At 47.6% G+C, this 19,165-nt stretch overlaps 1 protein-coding gene across 5 annotated transcripts in view; it reads left to right on the forward strand.

Moving 5' to 3' along the window:
- LOC107379241 (rho/rac guanine nucleotide exchange factor (GEF) 2) overlaps nucleotides 1–19,165 on the forward strand; it is a 40,627-nt gene that overhangs the window by 16,214 nt on the left and 5,248 nt on the right. For 2 of the 5 annotated variants that reach the window (XM_054740912.2, XM_015949908.3), the window contains exons 3-16: nucleotides 13,444–13,511; nucleotides 13,592–13,655; nucleotides 13,729–13,861; nucleotides 14,139–14,242; nucleotides 15,014–15,157; nucleotides 15,270–15,520; nucleotides 15,777–15,902; nucleotides 16,133–16,250; nucleotides 16,709–16,957; nucleotides 17,067–17,143; nucleotides 17,347–17,522; nucleotides 17,678–17,745; nucleotides 18,657–18,866; nucleotides 18,944–19,039. In XM_054740912.2, coding sequence (XP_054596887.2) covers nucleotides 13,444–13,511; nucleotides 13,592–13,655; nucleotides 13,729–13,861; nucleotides 14,139–14,242; nucleotides 15,014–15,157; nucleotides 15,270–15,520; nucleotides 15,777–15,902; nucleotides 16,133–16,250; nucleotides 16,709–16,957; nucleotides 17,067–17,143; nucleotides 17,347–17,522; nucleotides 17,678–17,745; nucleotides 18,657–18,866; nucleotides 18,944–19,039 — 1,884 coding nt within the window. Of the gene's footprint in view, nucleotides 1–12,370; nucleotides 12,835–13,443; nucleotides 13,512–13,591; nucleotides 13,656–13,728; nucleotides 13,862–14,138; nucleotides 14,243–15,013; nucleotides 15,158–15,269; nucleotides 15,521–15,776; nucleotides 15,903–16,132; nucleotides 16,251–16,708; nucleotides 16,958–17,066; nucleotides 17,144–17,346; nucleotides 17,523–17,677; nucleotides 17,746–18,656; nucleotides 18,867–18,943; nucleotides 19,040–19,165 lie in introns of those variants that run through there. The other 3 variants (XM_070551018.1, XM_070551017.1, XM_054740913.2) reach the window with 3 other exon arrangements.

Raw genomic sequence — 19,165 nt, forward strand, 5'->3', positions numbered from 1 at the left:
GGTGATGTTCTCCGGAAGTCCGTGCAGCCGAAAAACATGCCGCACCACCACCTCCGCCAGTTGCTGAGCCGATGGCAATCTCTGCAGGGGTATAGCATGCACCATCTTTGAAAACCTGTCCACTACAGTCAGGATCACAGTCTTACCCTTAGAGTTGGGTAGTCCAGTGATGAAGTCCATTGCAATGTGGGACCAAGGTCTGGAGGGAACAGGTAGAGGTTGCAGGAGTCCAGCCGGAGGAGTTCTGGGTGACTTGACGCTGGCACACACTGGGCAAGAGGAGACAAAAGCTCGAACGTCAGACGACACCGTAGGCCACCAGAACCGCTGCGCTACCAGGAAGGCAGTCCTGGTTACCCCAGGATGGCAGGCCAGGCGTGATGAATGCCCCCATTTCAACACCGCCGGGCGAAAACCTGGGGGAACAAACAAACAGTGCGGGGGGCATCCAGACGGAATGGTAGTGGGGTCTCGGACTGCAGCATTGATTCTGCGCTCCAAGGACCAACGAGAGACCCCAAGGACCAAGTTGGGCGGCACGATGAACGTGGACTCTGACTCCAAAGCCTCACCTTCCTGCTGGTACTGGCGGGACAGGGCATCAGGTTTAATGTTCTTACTGCCCGGACGGAAGGAGAGGTTGAAGTTAAACCTGTCAAAAAACAGAGCCCACCGTGCTTGGCGGGGGTTAAGGCGCTTGGCAGTCCGTACATACTCCAAGTTCTTATGGTCGGTCCACACCAAAAACGGCTGCTCAGCACCCTCCAACCAGTGGCGCCATTCTTCGAGTGCTAGCTTAACAGCTAGCAACTCTCTGTTCCCTATGTCGTAATTTCTCTCTGCAGGAGTGAGCTTGCAGGAGAAATACGCGCAGGGATGTACTTTATTATCAGACGCTCTCTGTGACAGCACAGCACCCACCCCTGACTCAGACGCATCAACCTCCACAATGAATTGCTTGGAGGTGTCAGGCTGGGTCAGGATAGGGGCCGCAGAGAACCGTCTTTTGAGCTCGGCAAAGGCCATGTCGGCAGCAGTGTCCCAGACAAAACGTACCTTAGCCGAGGTGAGTCTGTGGAGGGGTGCAGCCACGCCACTGAAACCTCTGATGAAGCGCCTGTAGAAGTTGGCGAACCCCAGGAAGCGTTGAAGCTGCTTCCGACCAGTAGGTGTAGGCCACTCGAGAACCGCTTTAACCTTGTCACAGTCCATCTGTACCTCTCCAGGCGTGATCACATGCCCCAAGAACTTAGTCTTGGTGGTGTGAAACTCACACTTTTCAGCCTTACAGAAAAGCTGGTTCTCAAGTAGGCGCTGCAGAACGGCCCTGACGTGCTGCACATGTGTTTTACGGTCTGGGGAGAAAATTAAAATGTCATCCAGATAGACGTACACAAATCTGTTAATCATGTCCTTCAACACATCATTAATAAAACACTGAAACACAGCTGGTGCGTTTGTCAGTCCAAAAGGCATCACCAGGTATTCAAAATGGCCGCACGGGGTGTTGAAGGCAGTTTTCCACTCATCCCCCTCCCGTATGCGCACCAGATGATAAGCGTTCCGTAGATCCAGCTTAGTGAACACCCGAGCCCCTCTAATCTGGTCAAAGGCAGACTGCAAGAGAGGCAGGGGGTAAGTGTTACGAACCGTGACGCTATTCAGACCCCTGTAGTCAATACACGGCCGTAAACCCCCATCCTTCTTGCCCACAAAGAAAAACCCTGCCCCCGCAGGTGATGAGGATGGCCGAATAATGCCTGCCTGTAAGCCCTCCTGAATGTATTCCTCCATGGCTGTTGTCTCAGGGATGGACAGAGGATAGAGACGGCCTTTAGGAGGTTGAGCACCAGGAAGGAGGTCCACAGCACAGTCGTAAGGACGGTGAGGGGGCAGGTTCTTAGCACGAACCTTACTGAACACCGCAGCCAAGTCTGTATATTCGGGGGGAACATTACTGATGTCAGGTGGTTCCAAGGGAGGCTGGCTAGAAACAGGGCGAACAGGAGCAGCAGACAAACAGTTCAATAAACAAAAAGGACTCCACGTCAACACGCGGCCAGAAACCCAGTCAATATGGGGACAGTGTTTGCTTAGCCAGGGGTAACCCAGGATCACAGGAGGCACTAAAGAGTCAACCACAAAAAAACACATCCGCTCTGTGTGGTTCCCAGAGACCGTCACAGTGACAGGAACAGTGCGTGCAGTCACCTTGTGGATAAGGGAACCGTTTACAGCATGGATGGGCAATGCAGGAAACACCTCCTCGACTGGAATCAAAAGTTCGCTTACCACTGCCTGGGACATCAGATCCCCATCAGAGCCGGAGTCAATAAGGGTGTCATATTCACCGTGTTTCGTCCCATATGTCAACCGCACACTGGTGGGCGGTCGTGAGGGCGGAGAAAAGGATGACACCCGACCCGCTAGCTGCATGGGCTCCGAGGGCGGGGCGTCACTGCCCAGGTGAGAAACACTCACAGAAATCGGGTGAGGACGAGGTGAAGAAGTCAGTGGGCGGAGCTCATCATGAAGGCGCTCCATCCTCCGCCGATCGATGCGTACAGCCAGATCGATAAGATCCTCCAGCTCCTCAGGAACCTCCCTCGCGGCTAGCTCGTCCTTGAGCTCGCTGGAGAGCCCCTGAAGGAAGACGTCGACCAGTGCATCATCAGGCCAGCGGGAGCTTGCCGCCAGCGTCCGGAACTGTACTGCATAGGACGCCACGCTGTCGTCTCCTTGTTTGAGCCGGAGCAGCTCAGAAGCAGCCGCGCGGTGCGGTGTTGAGGGATCAAACACCACGAGGAGTTGAGTGGAAAAGGCCCGGAAGGAACGAACCACCTCCGCTCCTCGATCCCACTCAGCCAGCCCCCACCTCTTGGCTCTGCCCGTCAGGAAACTCAAGGCAAAAGCCACCTTGCTCTGCTCCGAGGGGAATTCGCTTGGATTAAAGTCAAAATGGAGCCGGCAGGAGGTGAGGAATGGTCGACAATCCTCTGCGGTACCAGAAAAAGTTTCAGGACGACCCAAACGAACCTGTCGAGGGGGAGCAGGCGCTTGCTCCAGTCTGGCTACACGTCCATGCAACTGCTGCAACCCTGACATGCAGCTGCGGAGCTCCTGGGTCAGAACAGGAAGGCTGGCTTCTCCTGCAGCACCCTCACCAGAGGCAGGTAAGGAAGGGTCTTGTCTCTGGGTTCTTCCTGCTGGGTCAGACATCTTGGTGGAGTTGTAATGTCACGGTTTGCCTCTGCAGTAACCCATTTGCAGGAATAAAGATCCTTTATCCAGAGTTCAAAAAGATTTAATAAACAAAACTTCCTCCACTGACTGTGGGAACCAAAAACCAAAACCAAACTCAATCCATACATGTACAACTCAGCAAAGACAACTCCACACTGATGACTGGCAGCAGTGGCCTGAAATAGAATGAGGGGCAATCAAGATGATGTGGTTCAGCTGCAGCACTCCAGGAGGCTCACAGGGAAGGGGAGGATTCCTGAGAGGAGCTGCAGCTGACCTGAACAAAAACAACAGAGAAAAAGTTAAACACAAGCACAAAAAGGGGCGAATCATAACAAGTTAGTGTAGTATCAGATGTCCCTCATGGATTAATTGTGCTCCAGAATTTCTTAGGGTTGTTAAAATCATTATTCAGGCTGTTAGTATAATATCTGCTTTGGCATTCCTGGTTTGAGTAGTGCACTGGTTTTTCAGTTTCTTATATGCACACCAATCAACATGATTATTACTAAGGTTAACAGTTATATTAAAGCAGGATCAAAGGGGAGCAGATCACATCAGCTTTATTAGAGACGATTCCAGATGGAGACTGGATTTAGAAACCCAGAGTGTCACCTGAAAATCTTGGTAGTAGTACTGGCCAAACTACTACTATATGTAGTTTGGCCAGAACTAAATGACAAAGCCCCATAGCTGAGTCTTGGAGCAGAATCTATGGTTCCCTTTCAAACTGTCTGCACTCGTTCCATTTTGGTTCTTTTTAAAAACACAGGAAAGGTTTCTCTTCACCTTGCTGACAGTTTCGTTTGCCGACTGCAAAACATCCTCAGAGCTGACGCTGATGGTGGCGTCACTTCCTACTCCGTTTATCTGCAGGCAGCAGAGGATGTTGTCGCCCTCTGCTGCCCGCTCTCCCCTCTCCAATGATGCAGTCCCACGCACAATCCAATGTGTAGACCCCATCGTCTCTGTTCATGGTCCTGCATCCACGTCTCCTTATCTCTATAGCTTCCATTTTCCATATTTTGTAGTCCTGTTGTTCGGTGTTTATGATCCTTGTGTTGTCCCAGTCCATTGCATGGTTTGTGCAGTGATCTGTTATGTCTGACTTCTTTATTGTGCTTTCTGCTTCTTGTTTTGCTGCTCTTGTGTGTCTTCGACTTGTTTCTTTCTTGCACTCCTTTCTATGTTCTATTGTTCGTGTGTTGAGTTGGCGTCCGGTTTCTCCTATGTATGTTTTATAGCAGAGTTTGCATGGGATTTCGTAAACGACTCCGCATTTAAGTCCAGCTGGTATCAACTTTTGGGTGCACTAGTCTGTTTCTAACTGTTGTGTATGGTTTTGTTGGTGTGTTTATGTTGTGTTTTTTTCATTGTTGCTCTTATTTTTTCTGTTATGCCTTTGATGTATGGTAGGGTTATCACTGGTTTTGGTTCATGTCTTTCTGGGTTTCTGGTTCTTTGCTTTGGTTGTTCTTTTCTTTCTGTTGTTGTTTGTTGTTTTCCTTTGTTTATTGCCCATGTCGGGTATCCGCAGGTCTTTAAAGCGTGTTGTATGTGTTTGTCCTCTTGTTTACGGTCTCTTTCTTCTGTTACCATGCTTGCTTTGTGATATAATGTTCTGATTACTGACATTTTTTGTATGGTGGGGTGTTCTGATGTCCATAATAATTATTGGTCTGTGTGTGTAGGTTTCCTGTGTGTGTTTATGTTTAGGGTCCCATCGGTCTGCCTGCTTATTTTCATGTCCATAAATGCTATACTTACTTCTGTTTCTGACTCATAAGTGAACTTTATGTTGCCCGTGTCGTCAATGTTATTCAAGTGTTGTGTTAGTGTTTATTTTTGTCGTTTTGGTATGATTTCCAGTATGTCGTCTACGTAGCGTTTCCATAATTTTATTTTGCAGTTTGGGGGGGGCAGTGGCTACGGCTTTTTGTTCTAGGTCTTCCATGAAAAACTCGCACAGGGTGGCTGATAACGGGTTACCCATGGCGAAGCCTTCCAGTTGTTTGTATACTGTGTCATCGTATGGGAAGAAAGTGGAGTTAGCTACCCAAGGCCGGATTAACCATATGGGCAACTGGGCAATTGCCCAGGGCCCACGAACTCTAAGGGGCCCAGGGCAGCAAGCGCACGAGCAAAATACTGTAGGCATGTCTGTAATCTCCCGCATTATATTAAACTAGGGTGACCGACCGTATGTCCGGTTTTCCCCGGACATGTCCACTTTTCACTCTCTGTCCGGGCGTCCGGACTGGGGGTCCGCGGTCGTATTGATGAAAATGTCCGGCTTTTCATCCAGGAGCAGGGATCGAATTATGGGGGAGCTGTATATCTTACACATCCAGGGGAGCCGGAAACAAGTTTCCTATCTATATTACATCATTTATGGACTCTTCTGAGCAGAGAGCACAGAGAGCGGCACAGCGCGTTCTTGCGCAGCGCTCCAGGCAGCTGCTTCCAGCGCACGGTCCATTCTCAAAGTGGCGCAACCAAAAAACTATAATTAGCACACGATCATTCATGTCCGCACATGTTCTCTATTTTCTGTCTTATTTGTTCCTGAAGCGCTCTGCTGCTGCGCAGCTCATCACCTGTGCTGCGCGGTGCTGCGGTGATTTCACCTCACTGACGCAGCATCGAAAGGCGCACTCCGCTTTGCGGTCAGGAGATCCCTTTGATCTGCTCAGAAGTAACCGATGAGGTGAAAAAGTAAGAATCCTGGCAGCAGTTTTTTCTGGAGAGTTTAGAGGAGATGCAGGAAGACGAGAGACAGACAGGACAGGAAAATAGTTAAATAAAAACAAGAAAACAAAACTAAGTGTTGAAAAGTAAAATGTAGGTAGATTTATCTCCACTACACATTTTTACCTGTATAAAGCAATAAGTTATACACATGTCATATTTACACATCTGATACAATTCAAATCACCTTCAAAACTCAGTCACACACCCAGGGCCGTTTCAAGACATTTTGGGGGCCAAGGCAAAATGACCCCACCCACCCACCCCATAACTGGGCTCCCCAGAAGCCTCTGTGTAATTGTTACCCTCTCCAGGAGTGTTGGTTAAACAGTGTTTATAAAAGCTCCTCAGACATTACTGACATGTTCTAATATTATCAGATGAAGAACTAAATGATCAGACATGCTGTCTCATCTGCTTCTTTTCTAAACTTGCAAAAAGTAACAAAACCATTTGAAAGCCACTATTTGTGGATTCTCTGAAAGTTTCCATGGAGTGTGGGACAACTTATTTTTTCATTTATCCTATCATCTAATCTCACAGCTGAAACAAACACCCTTAATAATCTGTGCACAGGAAGCTTACTGATGCTGAAGTAAAACAAAAGGTTTAATAATTTATTATTAATAAAACCTTGTTGCAGCACTAAAGCAGAAAAATGAGATTTTGCAATAAATATGCTAAATATTTACATATGAATTGTTTTAGAGCCCTTTTATTGGCAGAATCTGATATTAATTTAGTTCTTACAAAAAAATGGGTCCCAGCGTGGTTTGTGTGGCGTTGCCATAGTGTGACGTCATAGGCACAGATCCCCTGTCCTCTTGTTTGGAAATGGAAATATGATCACCCTATATTAAACAAACTGTCCACCCGGGCTTTTGCGCAGCACAGAGACGCTTCGCTGCCTATGACTTTGAACGTCAGTTGAGAGTCAGTCTCATGCAGACTGACCAATGAAGAGAGGGCCTCAAGTTAAGACCCTCTCCTCATTGGTCAGTCCACACAAGGTGGGTCAAAGGTTACCCTGAGCGGGTTACGTGATGTCAGGCATTCAAGCATTGAGTATATTTACTGCATATTACAGTAAAATATTCTTTATGTGACCATATTATGGTGATCCTTGGGTCGTGATGATGGGGCCCTTGAATATTGTTGCCCAGGGTACAACGAAGTCTTAATCTGGCCCTGTAGCTACCAGTCGTATCAGTTGTGCTATGTCGTCTGCTGTGAGGTTTGTTCTTTTGTGGAACGTTTTGTCCTGTCTGATTCTGTTAACTACTATGTCTATGGTTTTTTGGGTTGGTGTTTTTGTGAACAGGGATGTGACGTTGTGTGAGATGAGTATATCGTTATCTTCTATTGTAATCTTTTTTAGTTCTTTTGCCAGTTCTATGCTATTTTTGCAGTGTTGATCTGTGTTACCTAATAACGGGCTGATGATTTAGCTGATTTATTTTGCCATATTGTATGTTGGTGTACCGATGCCGTCTATTATTGGTCTAAGTGGGGTGTTTTGTTTGTGTATTTTTGGAGTTCCATATATTCTTGGTATTATGTTTGCTGTAGGAATCCAGTGTTTGTACATTTTTTCAGTTATTTTGCATTTTTCTTGTAGTGGCTTCAGTAATTTTTTCGTGTTTTTCTTAATGTTCTCTGTTGGGTCTTTTTTTAAGTATTTTGTATGTATTTTTGTCCTCTAACATCTGTTTCACCCGTTCATATTTTTCTTTGTCCATTACTACAATGGTTCTTCCTTTGTCTGCCAGTAGAATAATTATTTGTTCATTTTTGGATAATGCTGTCATGGCTGATTGTTCTTTTGTAATATTGCTGTGTTGAATTTTGCTGTTCTTTAATATCCCAACTACATTATTTCTGAGTTCCTCTTTCTTTCCCTCATCTGTGATTTGTTGAACATGCTATTTCTGTTGCTACAATAAATTCTTCATATGGTATTTTCTTTGGTGTTACTGCAAAATTTAAAACTTTTTTTAATATGCTTTCTTCTGCTTCTGTTAGTTTGTATTGTGAAATGTTACATACCCATGTACTTTGTGTGGTGTTATCTTGTATTCCTTTTCTCTTTTTCTTGTTGATGAGTTTGTTTAACTTCTTTATGTGTCTTTCTTTTACTTTTGTGAACTCCTTTTCCTGTTGTTCCATCATGTGTCCTTTAATTTGTTCCTCAGTTTTTTCATCTAGTTTAATTCCTTTTTAAGTCCAGGTGTCTTCTTTCCAGCTCGTTATCCACTTGCTTCTGTTTGGTTGTGACATTTCTTATCCTTTCTTTGAGTAGTGCTTTCTGTGTTCTTTCCATTATGTTCTGTGCTGTCTTGGTCGGGATCAGTGTTTTCAGCTGTAGGCTTGTTGGCGTGATGTTTTCAGAATGTCCTCTGCTGCCCATGGATAAGTAGGAAGTGACGCCACCATCAGCATCAGCTCTGAGTTTTGCAGTCGGCAAACGAAACTGTCAGCAAGGAAAAGAGAAACCTTTCCTGTTTTTTAAAAAATATCCAAAAATGGAATTAGAAGTCAAACACAGAAAGAACATACGAAAGATATCTGCACTCAAATGGACAGCGGTTGGACCAATCAGAGCAACAAACAATGTGATACTCATCGCTACAAAAATCAGTCATCTGGGCTGTCTCCTATACACCGTTTAAAATGCAAAAGCAAGCACTTCCTTTACTTCCTCTATTTGCTCATGTCTCAAAGAAAAGTCCAAGTCTAAATAGGTCAAATTGATGCCAAAGCCATTTCAAACGAGCGTTGATCCTGAGCTGCTGCCATCTTTGTAGTTTTTCTCTAAAGTAGCTTTGGTGCTAAGCCCGCCCAATAAGAAACCAAAGTCACTTCCGCATCATGGGTCCTCGAAGAATGAAAAAATGAATGCAAGTCAATGGGGCTAAAAATGCTATTTTCTAATTCCGCTTGTTTTGTGCCATGGATTTCACATATGATGTCCGTGAATATTAAAGACACATTTTGATACCAAGAACACACTTATTTTTGAACTTGGGAACGATATTTTAGGTGTTGTGTAAAAATAAGTCCAGGACTTCAAATGCGCTTCACGAAAGTGACGTCATCGAACCAGACACGAAGAAAACTGAGGGAAAAGGGCTGTAAGTTCAGCAAACTTCCCACAGGAGGAAATAACCACCATAAATCTGGTCATTTGGTAAGTAGCAGTTACTTTATGGAGAGGAGATTATGTGGTGATGTCACATATGTGACGTGCCGATTGCTAGTTTGTAGTCATGCAAATTACGAACTTTTACAAGCTAATAAATCTCAAAGTACGGGACAGGCGTGGTCGAAACACCCGGCATTACTTTTCATTTAAATTGCAGTACAACATACGTACGATCCAAGGCGTCTGGCAAAGCAGATTAGAAAATAGTGTTTTTAGGCCCGTTGACTTGCATTCATTTTTTCGTTCTTCTGGAGACCCATGGTGTGGAAGTGACTTAGGCTCCCTATGGCTCTCTACAAATAAAGAACACTGTGACTGGTTGGACCTGAATTTGTTCAAGTCAATCGTAGACCTGCTGAGGCTACAATGGAGTGTGGCTAGACGGAACTGCACAGCAAGCGACAGTTGGTCGATATTTCTAGGCTAGCGGCCCATCCAGAGGCTAACCACACTGGGGTTTCAGAGGGAGCTGCTCAACCAGCCGTGGTGCCCAGGTGTCCTGGTCCATTCAAATGAGTGGCAGGTTTGGAACCGTTTATGCTGTGGGATGGAAATTAATTTCTTTGTCTCGATTGAAACCTCTCCTGATGCCTCCAGACATCATTATATCTTCAGTGCATCATCGCTAGTCAGTGGTCCCGGACAGAGACTTGCTGGTTACTTCTGGTAAAACTTTCAGATCATCCTACCAGCTCTTAGTCCTGATCCAGACAGTGTCTAACACAATGTCTTATCATCATCTAGAAGTGTCTCCAGCTCCACTGTTCATTGCTGTGTGTAGACATACCAGAGAGGAGAATCACACCTGCAGGATGACTGCAAATATTGCTCATCTGTTGGAGCACTTAGTCATTACCTGCACCACTTCATCCACACTAGTGTCTGAGAGCTGGTGTCTGTATCCATCAGTCATCAAATGAGAGGCGGGGGACGCCTGAACAGGTCTCCAGTCCTTCACATCTAGCCACAAATTCTAGTCTCAAGTTAACCTGACATGCAAGTTTTTGGTCTGCAGGAGGAACTGGGTAGTGAGGACAAGTGTTTGTGTGGACAGTGGTTGTGTCGGTCATGGTTCAGCATTTGACTCATCATGTTTTGCTCCTCTGAGCTTGTTGTAGGTGGGTGTATTGGAGAGTCTCAGCTGTGACTGATTTTCCCATCAGCAAGGCCTGGGGATTTAAGGAGCGGTGTTGTCACACTTCAGCGCCGGTTGATACTTTCACGTTGTGTAACCTCCTGCCTCGCCCTGTCCCAGTCGGATTGTTCTGTAACTCTTGTGATTTTGACTTGTTCTTAAACAACCCTTCTCCTGGACCCCAGAAGCTGACCTGGCCTTCCAAACACTAAAGAACCGTTTCACTCAAGCACCAGTTCTCACCCGTCTGGACCCCAGTTCCCAGTTCACGCTGGAGATGGATGCTTCCGATACCGGTGTGGGTGCAGACAGTGCTGTCTCAGTTCTCCCCCCTCTGATAATTCTCTTCACCCGTGTGCATTCTTCTCCCGGCGCTTAACCTCAGCAGAACACAATTATGACGTAGGGGACTGGGAGTTGCTAGCCATAAAGATGACCTTGGAAGAGTGGCAACATTGGCTTGAGGGAGCTGAACATCCCATCCTCATCTGGACAGACCACAAGAATCTGGCGTATCTAAAGGAGGCCAAGAGGCTTAATCCCTGTCAGTCCCGCTGGTCACTGTTTTTCTCCCGTTTTAATTTTGTTATCTCTTGCAATCCCGGAGCAAAAAACATTAAGCCTGGTGCCCTTTCCTCCCAGTATGCCTCAGACAAGGAGGTTGAGCCCACTACCATTCTACCACCCTCCTGCATCATTGGTTCCATTGCCTGGGACATCACAGCCAAGGTTCTGGAAGCCCAGCAAACAGATCCCGACCCAGGTGCCGGTCCCCCTAACAGAAGCTCGCTGATTAAATGGGCTCATACCTCCAAATTCTCCGTCCACCCGGACGTTGGCAGAACACTCACCCTTATCCGCAGGATGTTTTGCTGGCCGTCTCTGTACAAGGGTGTCATGGAGTTCATTAGTGCCTGCCAGGTCTGTGCCAGGAGTAAGGCCAGCAATCAGCCTCCTCAAGGTCTCCTCTGCCCCCTGCCGGTTCCCTCGCGTCCCTGGTCCCACATTGCCTTGGACTTTGTAACAGGTTTACCCACCTCTAAGGGGTTCAACCATCCTTACCATTGTCAACAGGTTTTCCAAGTCCTGCCATCTGGTTCCCCTGAAGAATCTACCCACCTCCGCAGAGACCGCCATCCTCCTCATCAAACACATTCTTCATCTTCATGGCATTCCTGCAGAGATCCTCTCGGACCGTGGCCCCCATTTCCTGTCCCGGGTGTGGAAGGAGTTTACCACTCATCTGGGAGCCCTGGCTGCCCTTAGTTCCGGCTTCCACCCACAGACCAACGGCCAGTGCGAGCGGATGAACCAGGAGCTGGAGGCCACGCTGAGATGTGTCTGTTCCTCTAATCCCTCCGGATGGAGCGACCAACTGTCAGGGATACAGTACGCCCATAATTCACTTTTCATCTGCTACAGGTCAGTCCCCATTCGAGATCTCTTTGGGCTACCAGCCATCCCTTTTTCTGTCAGACTCCGATCCTTCAGCCACAGCACCCCAGTTCATTTGCCGCGCTAGGCGCACCTGGACCCAGACCCGGGCTGCCCTTCAGCGCACTGGCTGATCGGCGCCAACGTCCTGCTCCTGCCAATGCTCTGGGTCAACAGGTCTGGCTATCCACCTGGGACATCAAGCTCAGGGACTCCAACAGGAAGTTTTCTCCCCGTTACATTGGCCCCTACACCATCTCTGAAGTCCTCAGCCCTGTCTCTATCCGTCTGTCCCTGCCTCCGTCCATGAGGATTCACCCTGTGTTCCATGTGTCCCTGATAAAACCTGTTGTTTCGAACCCCTTGTGTCTGCCTGCAGATCCTCCCCCTTCAGTTTGGCTCTCTGACAGCGGCCTCGGCTACCGGGTCCGTCGCATCTTGGACGTTCACCCCTGGGGCCGTGGTCGCCAGTACCTAGTCAACTGGGAGGGGTACAGCCCGGAGCATCGACAATGGATCCCCGGCTTGTGGATCGGTGACGGCTCTCTCATCCGGGACTTCGAGGCCTCCTCCTCCTCCTCAGCTAGGCCGCCAGGTGGCGTCCTTTGAAGGGGGGGGGGGGGGGGGTACTGTCACAGTTCTGCATTTGACTCGTCATGTTTTGCTCCTCTGAGCTTGTTGCAGGTGGGCATGTCGGAGAGTCTCTGCTGTGACTGATTTTCCAATCAGCAAGGCCAGGGGATTTAAGGAGCGGTGTTGCCACACTTCAGTGCCGGTTGATACTCTCACGTTGGGTAACCTCCAACCTCGTCCTGTCCCAGTCGGATTGTGATTTTGACTTGTTCTTATGCAGCCTTCCCTGTTCACAGAAGTACCCATCTTGGATCCTAGTCTCAGTTCCAGTCTGTCTGAAGTGTGTCTGGCTCTGTGTCGCTCACTTCCCCTGGTCGCCCGCTCTCCACCGTCCACCTGCCCTGGATCTTCCTCAACTACAAACCACTCGCCTTGGCCTGACCATCTCAGACCAGACCTGACCAGCCTCCCCCTCCAACCCATTTTCAGTCCCCGCATCGTAAGATCATTCCATTTTCTATTTACTTCCCATGGTTCTCAGATTCCTGGTTCTCACCCCATTTGTTCTTTTGTTTTAGATTTGGATTTTCATCCTGTCTCGTTTATGGGACAGCGTCCTCAGTTTCTCTTTACTTTCCTTTAAAATAAATTTTTGTAAGATCTTACCTGTTTTCCATGTGTGATTCTTTTGTGCGGGTCAGGAAACTTCCACTAACCATGACCAGTGTCTGTGTTGGTCCAATAAAGGACTGTAGACTTGTTCAGTTGTCCACCTCTCCCATGTTGCGAGCTTGACTAAGCTCCACCTCCAGCTCGTGAACAGGGTTACGGTTAGGCTGATTCTCCAGAGCACCGGTGGTATTGTTTTGGATTTGAGCTTTAGTTTTCCTATGCGTCATGTGACTGCTGGGAATCTCAGAGAAAGACAGACAGATTCTGCAAAGGTTACATGAGTCCATCTGGCATCTGTAGATTCTACCAAACCTTTTCTCACCTGGCTTCGGTGATGTACAGGTGGACCCCAGTAGTTTGGGACATCACTGCAGCAGCCAATCAGAGATGGGGCTAGTTTATCAGATACCTCTCTCTTTGTCTGCCCGTCCCACAGGATGCAACGTCACCATCCACAACCGCTGCAGGGACAGTCTGGCCAGCTGTGCCAAGATGAAGCAGAGGGTAACACCTGTCCACCTGTCTGTCATCCTTTCTGTCCACCTGTCAATCTTCCCGTCTTACCACTCACGTCTCTTTAACAGCAACAGAAGTTGGCCCTGGTGAGGAACAGTTCAGCTCTACAGAATGTCGCCCTACGGACCAAGAGTGAGTTTATATTTGTTTATTTGTAGTTTGTTTATTTAAGCACCTTCATCTTTATGTTCCTTCTTCTCTTCAGCTCCGATGATGAAGGAGCGTCCCAGCTCGGCTATCTATCCCTCAGACACCCTGCGACAGTCTCTGCTCGGGTCCAGGCGGGTTCGATCTGGTCTTTCGCTTTCCAAGAGTGTTTCCACCAATAACATAGCAGGGTGAGGATTTGCAGAAAGCTGATTGGCTGATGGTCATCTTGGTCTCTGTTCACCATCTTGAGGGTTTTACTACAGAATTGATTCAATCAATCAACCAATGAAACTTTATTCATAGAGCACCTGCCTCACAGCATTGAGCAACGTAAAGTTTTTGAGGAAGACGATCGTCTTAAAAAACATTAGCTTTTCTGACAGGAGGAGAGTCGATCATCTGAAAGCTTTATATCTAAAATATCTCCGACGTGTCTCACCTGTCTGTCTCATTCCCATCTCACAGAGGGATTGAGGAGTCTGTTGGTCTCAGGAGGATTTTGTCACAGTCCACGGAGTCTCTGAACTTCAGGAGCAGAACTTTGTCCATGGAGTCTCTCACTGACGAAGGTTTGTCCAGCCCTTTATTGATGTGCTTCTGTAAAGCTGATCATGGGTCTCCTGGCCTGATGTGGCGTTTAAGTGTTTTTCTAAGTTCTGATTGTGAAAAATGTGAATTCATTTGAGTTTTTCTGATCAATGCGGGTTGTCTCTGTGATGCCTTTCCCCCGGACACATGACAGCTGGTGTGTTAGCTTACCTTGTCAGTCTGAGCTTCCTGTTGTCCTCCAACAACAGACAGCTGATTATGGTTTCTCCTCTGAACAGTATCAGCTGATGTTCCTATGATTTGGTTTATTGACCGTTTCCATAGAAAAACATGTTTCTGGTTAAGTGACAGAAAGTCACACAAAGCATTATGGGTTGTGGGAATTAGGTTGGGGTGTTACAGAGGAGGTGGAGTCTGAGGAGCTAAAATTCAGTAGAAAGTGATTCCATTCCTACTGATGATGGATCCTTGGGGTGAAGCGTGTAGAAGATAAAGAGTCAGCCCGAGGACTGACCCCCAGAGGAACCCCACAGGCGATATAGTGAGGCCTTGATTTGATGTAATTTTCTCCTGGCGACTGTTTGTTTGGATGTCTTTGTTTTTGACACATTTGCCTGGAATTAGTCATTGGATGATCAAGAATACCTGACTGGAGAAGGTCAGTAGGTGAGACTTTCAGCCAGGTTTCCAGCTCACAAAGGGCTCAGATTCCAAAAATAAATCCTGAAGATGGGACTTTTCAGAAGGTGGAGCAACCTGTTTAATCTGTATTTGTGTTGACGTGCAATCAGGAGAGTGGTGGACGAGCCCCCTGCTGGAAGAACTGCGTACAGAGGGAATCTGCGTCCAGGCCGACAGCTGGAGTCTGGCTGTGGAACCCAGCTTCCTGCAGACGCTGCACAAAGACGTCATCAAACAGCAGGACGTCATCTACGGTGAGAGGAAATAGAAAGGAATATCTGTAATATGGGCCAGTTGGTAGAGTGGTCAGGTGCTGATCAGATTCCATTTAGCCTTTACAACAACTCGTTTCTACTTGTTTCTCAGAGTTGATCCAGACTGAGTTCCATCATGTCCGGACGTTGCGGATCATGGAAGGGGTGTACCGGCGAGGGATGCTGGAGGAGGTGATGCTGGAGGCAGGTGTGGTTCACACCATCTTCCCTTGCCTGGAACAGCTGGTGGAGCTTCACTCCAACTTCCTGTCTGAACTGATGAACAGGCGGAAGGACGGACTGATGGAGGGCAGCTTCACTAACTTCACCATCCGCAGGCTTGGAGACCTGCTGCTCCGACAGGTACGCCGGCACATGTGACAGCTGGTCTAAGAGATGCAGGTGTTTAAATAAAGGGAATGTCGTTATCAGCTGAACGAAACAAAGAGTTGAGTTGAGCTAATGGGAGATGGCTCCCCCTGCTGGACGCTCTCATTCTGGTCATCGTACTGGTCACATCTGCAACATCTGCCCCTGAAAGACAAATGAATGTTGAGTAAATCTGTTGTACGGTGGCAGATAGAACATCCTAATGTCTTACATTTTTATGTTTTTGTAGTTTTCAGGTCAAAGTGCAGACGACATGAAGAAACTTTACTCAGAGTTCTGCAGTCGACACCCGAAAGCTGTGAAGCTCTACAAAGAAGTTTTAACTCGAGACCGAAGACTGCAACAGTTCATTCGGGTGAGCTGGTTTGATTTATATTCATATGAGTGAGGCACTGGGGTAGGGTTGATGGAGGTTGTTTGGTCCTTTCTGCTCCACATCAGGTTCATCACTGGTCAGAATAACGGAAGTCCATCCTCTTTGGTCTTATTTTTCTCCTTAATTAGTTTCAACTGGTTTGAATTGTTTCAGAATTGATCTGAAGTCATTCTATTTTAATGTTTTGTTGCGTGTTCTATGATTCTCAGCGTGTGTGTCGTGGTCCTCTGCTTCGTCGACATGGCGTCCAAGAGTGCATCCTTCTGGTGACACAACGGATCACAAAGTATCCCGTTCTCATCCAGAGAATCCTCGACAACACCAAAGGTAACCTCATACTGCTTACCGTTATCCTAGAATCAGAAGATGATTCATCTCAAACTGTCTAGGTGGGAAAGTTCTTTCTTCCTACATCCTTGAGGATGTTGCTCGTCCCTATTGTAACCTACGTATATCCTACCTCACGGGCATCCAGGCCCTAATCAGCTACATAGGCCCTCCCACATCCTCCCAACAGCAGCAGCACACTAGCAGAGTAGCTGAACAGCTCCTTTGTCCACACACACACACACACACACACACACACACACACACACACACACACACACACACACACACACACACACACACACACACACACACACACACACACACACACACACACACACACACACACACACATGAACAGACTGCATACATTTCACGCCCCTTTTTACACCATGTTTTTACATGATGATTGAATGATAACCTCATGTACGTCTACGATCTTTTCGATTCTCCTGCAGGATGCGAAGAAGAGGCACAAGCACTGAAGAAGGCCTTGCACCTCCTTAAGGAGCTGATCAGCTCAGTGGACCAGGAGGTTCTGGAGTTAGACCGCACCAGAAGGCTGCAGGAGATCCAAGCTCGTTTGGATCCTCGAGCCCAGGCTGAAGTCCAGAGAGGAGGAGTGTTCAGAGGAGGGGAACTGCTAAGGAGGAAGCTTCTTCATGATGGGACAATCCTCTGGAAAGTCCAGGGTTCTAGAATGAAAGGTAAAGGAGTAGGAGGACCATAAACCAGGGCTTAGCTCTTTTATGTTGTTATGTAACACGTGTGGGAGGAGCTTTTCCCTGTTGATTGTCTTTATATGTTTATCTCCAGATGTGCAGGTGTTACTGATGTCAGACATCTTGGTTTTTCTCCAGGAGAAAGACCAAAAATTCACCTTTGCATCACTGGTGAGTCATAAAACATCCCACCTGGTCACCTTATCTAGGACTAACCTGGTCCAACTATCCAAATCTATCCTACATGAACAGCTGATCATTCCTTGTGACCTCCTTGTCTCACAACCCAGGATGAGATAAGCAAGATCACGAGGATCTATGGGACAGTTTCACCTCTCTACTCACCGGTCTGTCTGCTCCCTTATGTCTTTCAGGACAAATCTCCAATAGTCCCCTTAAATAACCTGATTGTCCGAGAAGTAGCCAATCAGGAGCGAGGGATGTACCTGATCAGTAGTGACTCTAGTCCTCCAGAGATGTATGAGCTGTACGCTTCATCCAAAGACGACCGCAAGACCTGGATGAGCCGCATTCAGCAGGCTGCTCTCAGGTCAGAACATTACTGGAACTTTGCAGTACTAACTGAAACTTTATTCCTCAAAGGAAGGACCTTAAGGTACTCACAGGAAGACTACAGTACCAGTAGAAACTTTCCAGTACTTTAGTGTATTCACAGTAACAGAGTTTCTTGTGTTTTACTTGCAGCTGTCCGTCCAGAGATGAGTTTCCGCTCATCGAAACGGAAGACAAAGCTTTGCTGAGACGACTCCGAGGTGTGTGTGTGTGTGCGCGCGCGCAGTTTTAAAGTGAAATATTTACTGTTTAGGGTTTTTTAGACTCTGTACTTTCCTGCTTCCACTCCTCCTCCAGGGTGAGAAAAAGTTTTAATCTGCAGTTTGAGGTTTGTTTCATGGAGCGATGGCATCCGTCCTTCAGGAACATGTTGTCCATGCCGTAGAAGACCAGGTAGGCCAGGAATGGCTGGACAAAGGAGGCCCTTTCAAGCTAGAAGGAGGTGACAGGGAGCAGCAGCAGCAGCAGCAGGAGGACGGAGGTGACATGGAGCAGCAGAAGGAAAGACAAAGAGGAGAAAGTGGCCAGCAGGGGGAAACAGGAGGTGACAGGGAGCCGCAGGAGAAAGGAGGTGACAGTAAGCAAAAGGGGTAAGGATGAGGTGACAGGGAGAAGGAGGAGGAAGGAGGAGGGGGTGACGGAGCAGCATGAGGAAGAGGTGATAGGGAGCAGGAGAATGAAGGAAGATGAGGTAATGGGGAACAGTAGGAGAAAAGAGGAGGTGACATGGAGCAGCAGAAGGAAAGACAAAGAAGAGAAAGTGGGCAGCAGGAGGTGACAGGGAGCAGCAGGAGAAAGGAGGTGACAGTAAGCAAAGGGGGTAAGGAGGAGGTGACATGGAGCAGTAGGAGGAAGAGGTGGTGACAGGAAGATCAGGATTAAGGAGGAGGTGACAGGGAGCAGCAAGAGAAAGAATGAGGTGACAGTAAGCAAAAGGGGTAAGGAGGAGGTGACTGGGTCAGCAGGAGGCAGGAGGTAGTGGTGGAAGGAGCAGGAGTAAGGAGGAGGTGAAATCGTGTTAGTAAATGTCTGTCCTGTGTAAATGAATCTAAACGCGATCTGGTGTCAGATGTTGGTTCTGTTCCTCATTCGTCTTTCCTTTTCTCTACAGCTGACATTCAGCAGAAGGACAGGGAGGTGCTGGAGCTCCTGCAGGAGCGTGTCACCTTGTTCTCTGACCTGATGCAGGTGACAGCACGAGGAGAATCAGGAGAAGACAGATGTGTGGAGACAAGGACCTCCTGCTGCAGAAACCTGTTCAGAGCCGACACTCCTCACGCTCCTAAAGCAGAACAGCTCCTTCTTGCTGCCATTGGTGAAGGTGAGGAGGTGTCTTCTGGATCTCCTGCTGAATACACACTGACACACAGCTGAATTTTCTCATACTTTTTGTTTCAGTCGACAAGCTGACAACTATGTTATCCAGCTCCGGCACACAGAAACCCTCCGTAACCAATGGCAACCAGGAGATCAGCAGTGAGTCACCTGACACCTGTAATCTACCTTTATACTTCCTGTCCTCCTTTTCACCTCTGATAGACTTTTAAAATCGAACAGATAACTCCTCCTCTCACCTGATGGTCTCTACCTGTCTCACCTGTCTCTCTCATCTGTCTCACC

This window comes from Nothobranchius furzeri, chromosome 5, assembly GCF_043380555.1.
Source record: "Nothobranchius furzeri strain GRZ-AD chromosome 5, NfurGRZ-RIMD1, whole genome shotgun sequence".
Lineage (NCBI taxonomy): Eukaryota > Metazoa > Chordata > Actinopteri > Cyprinodontiformes > Nothobranchiidae > Nothobranchius > Nothobranchius furzeri.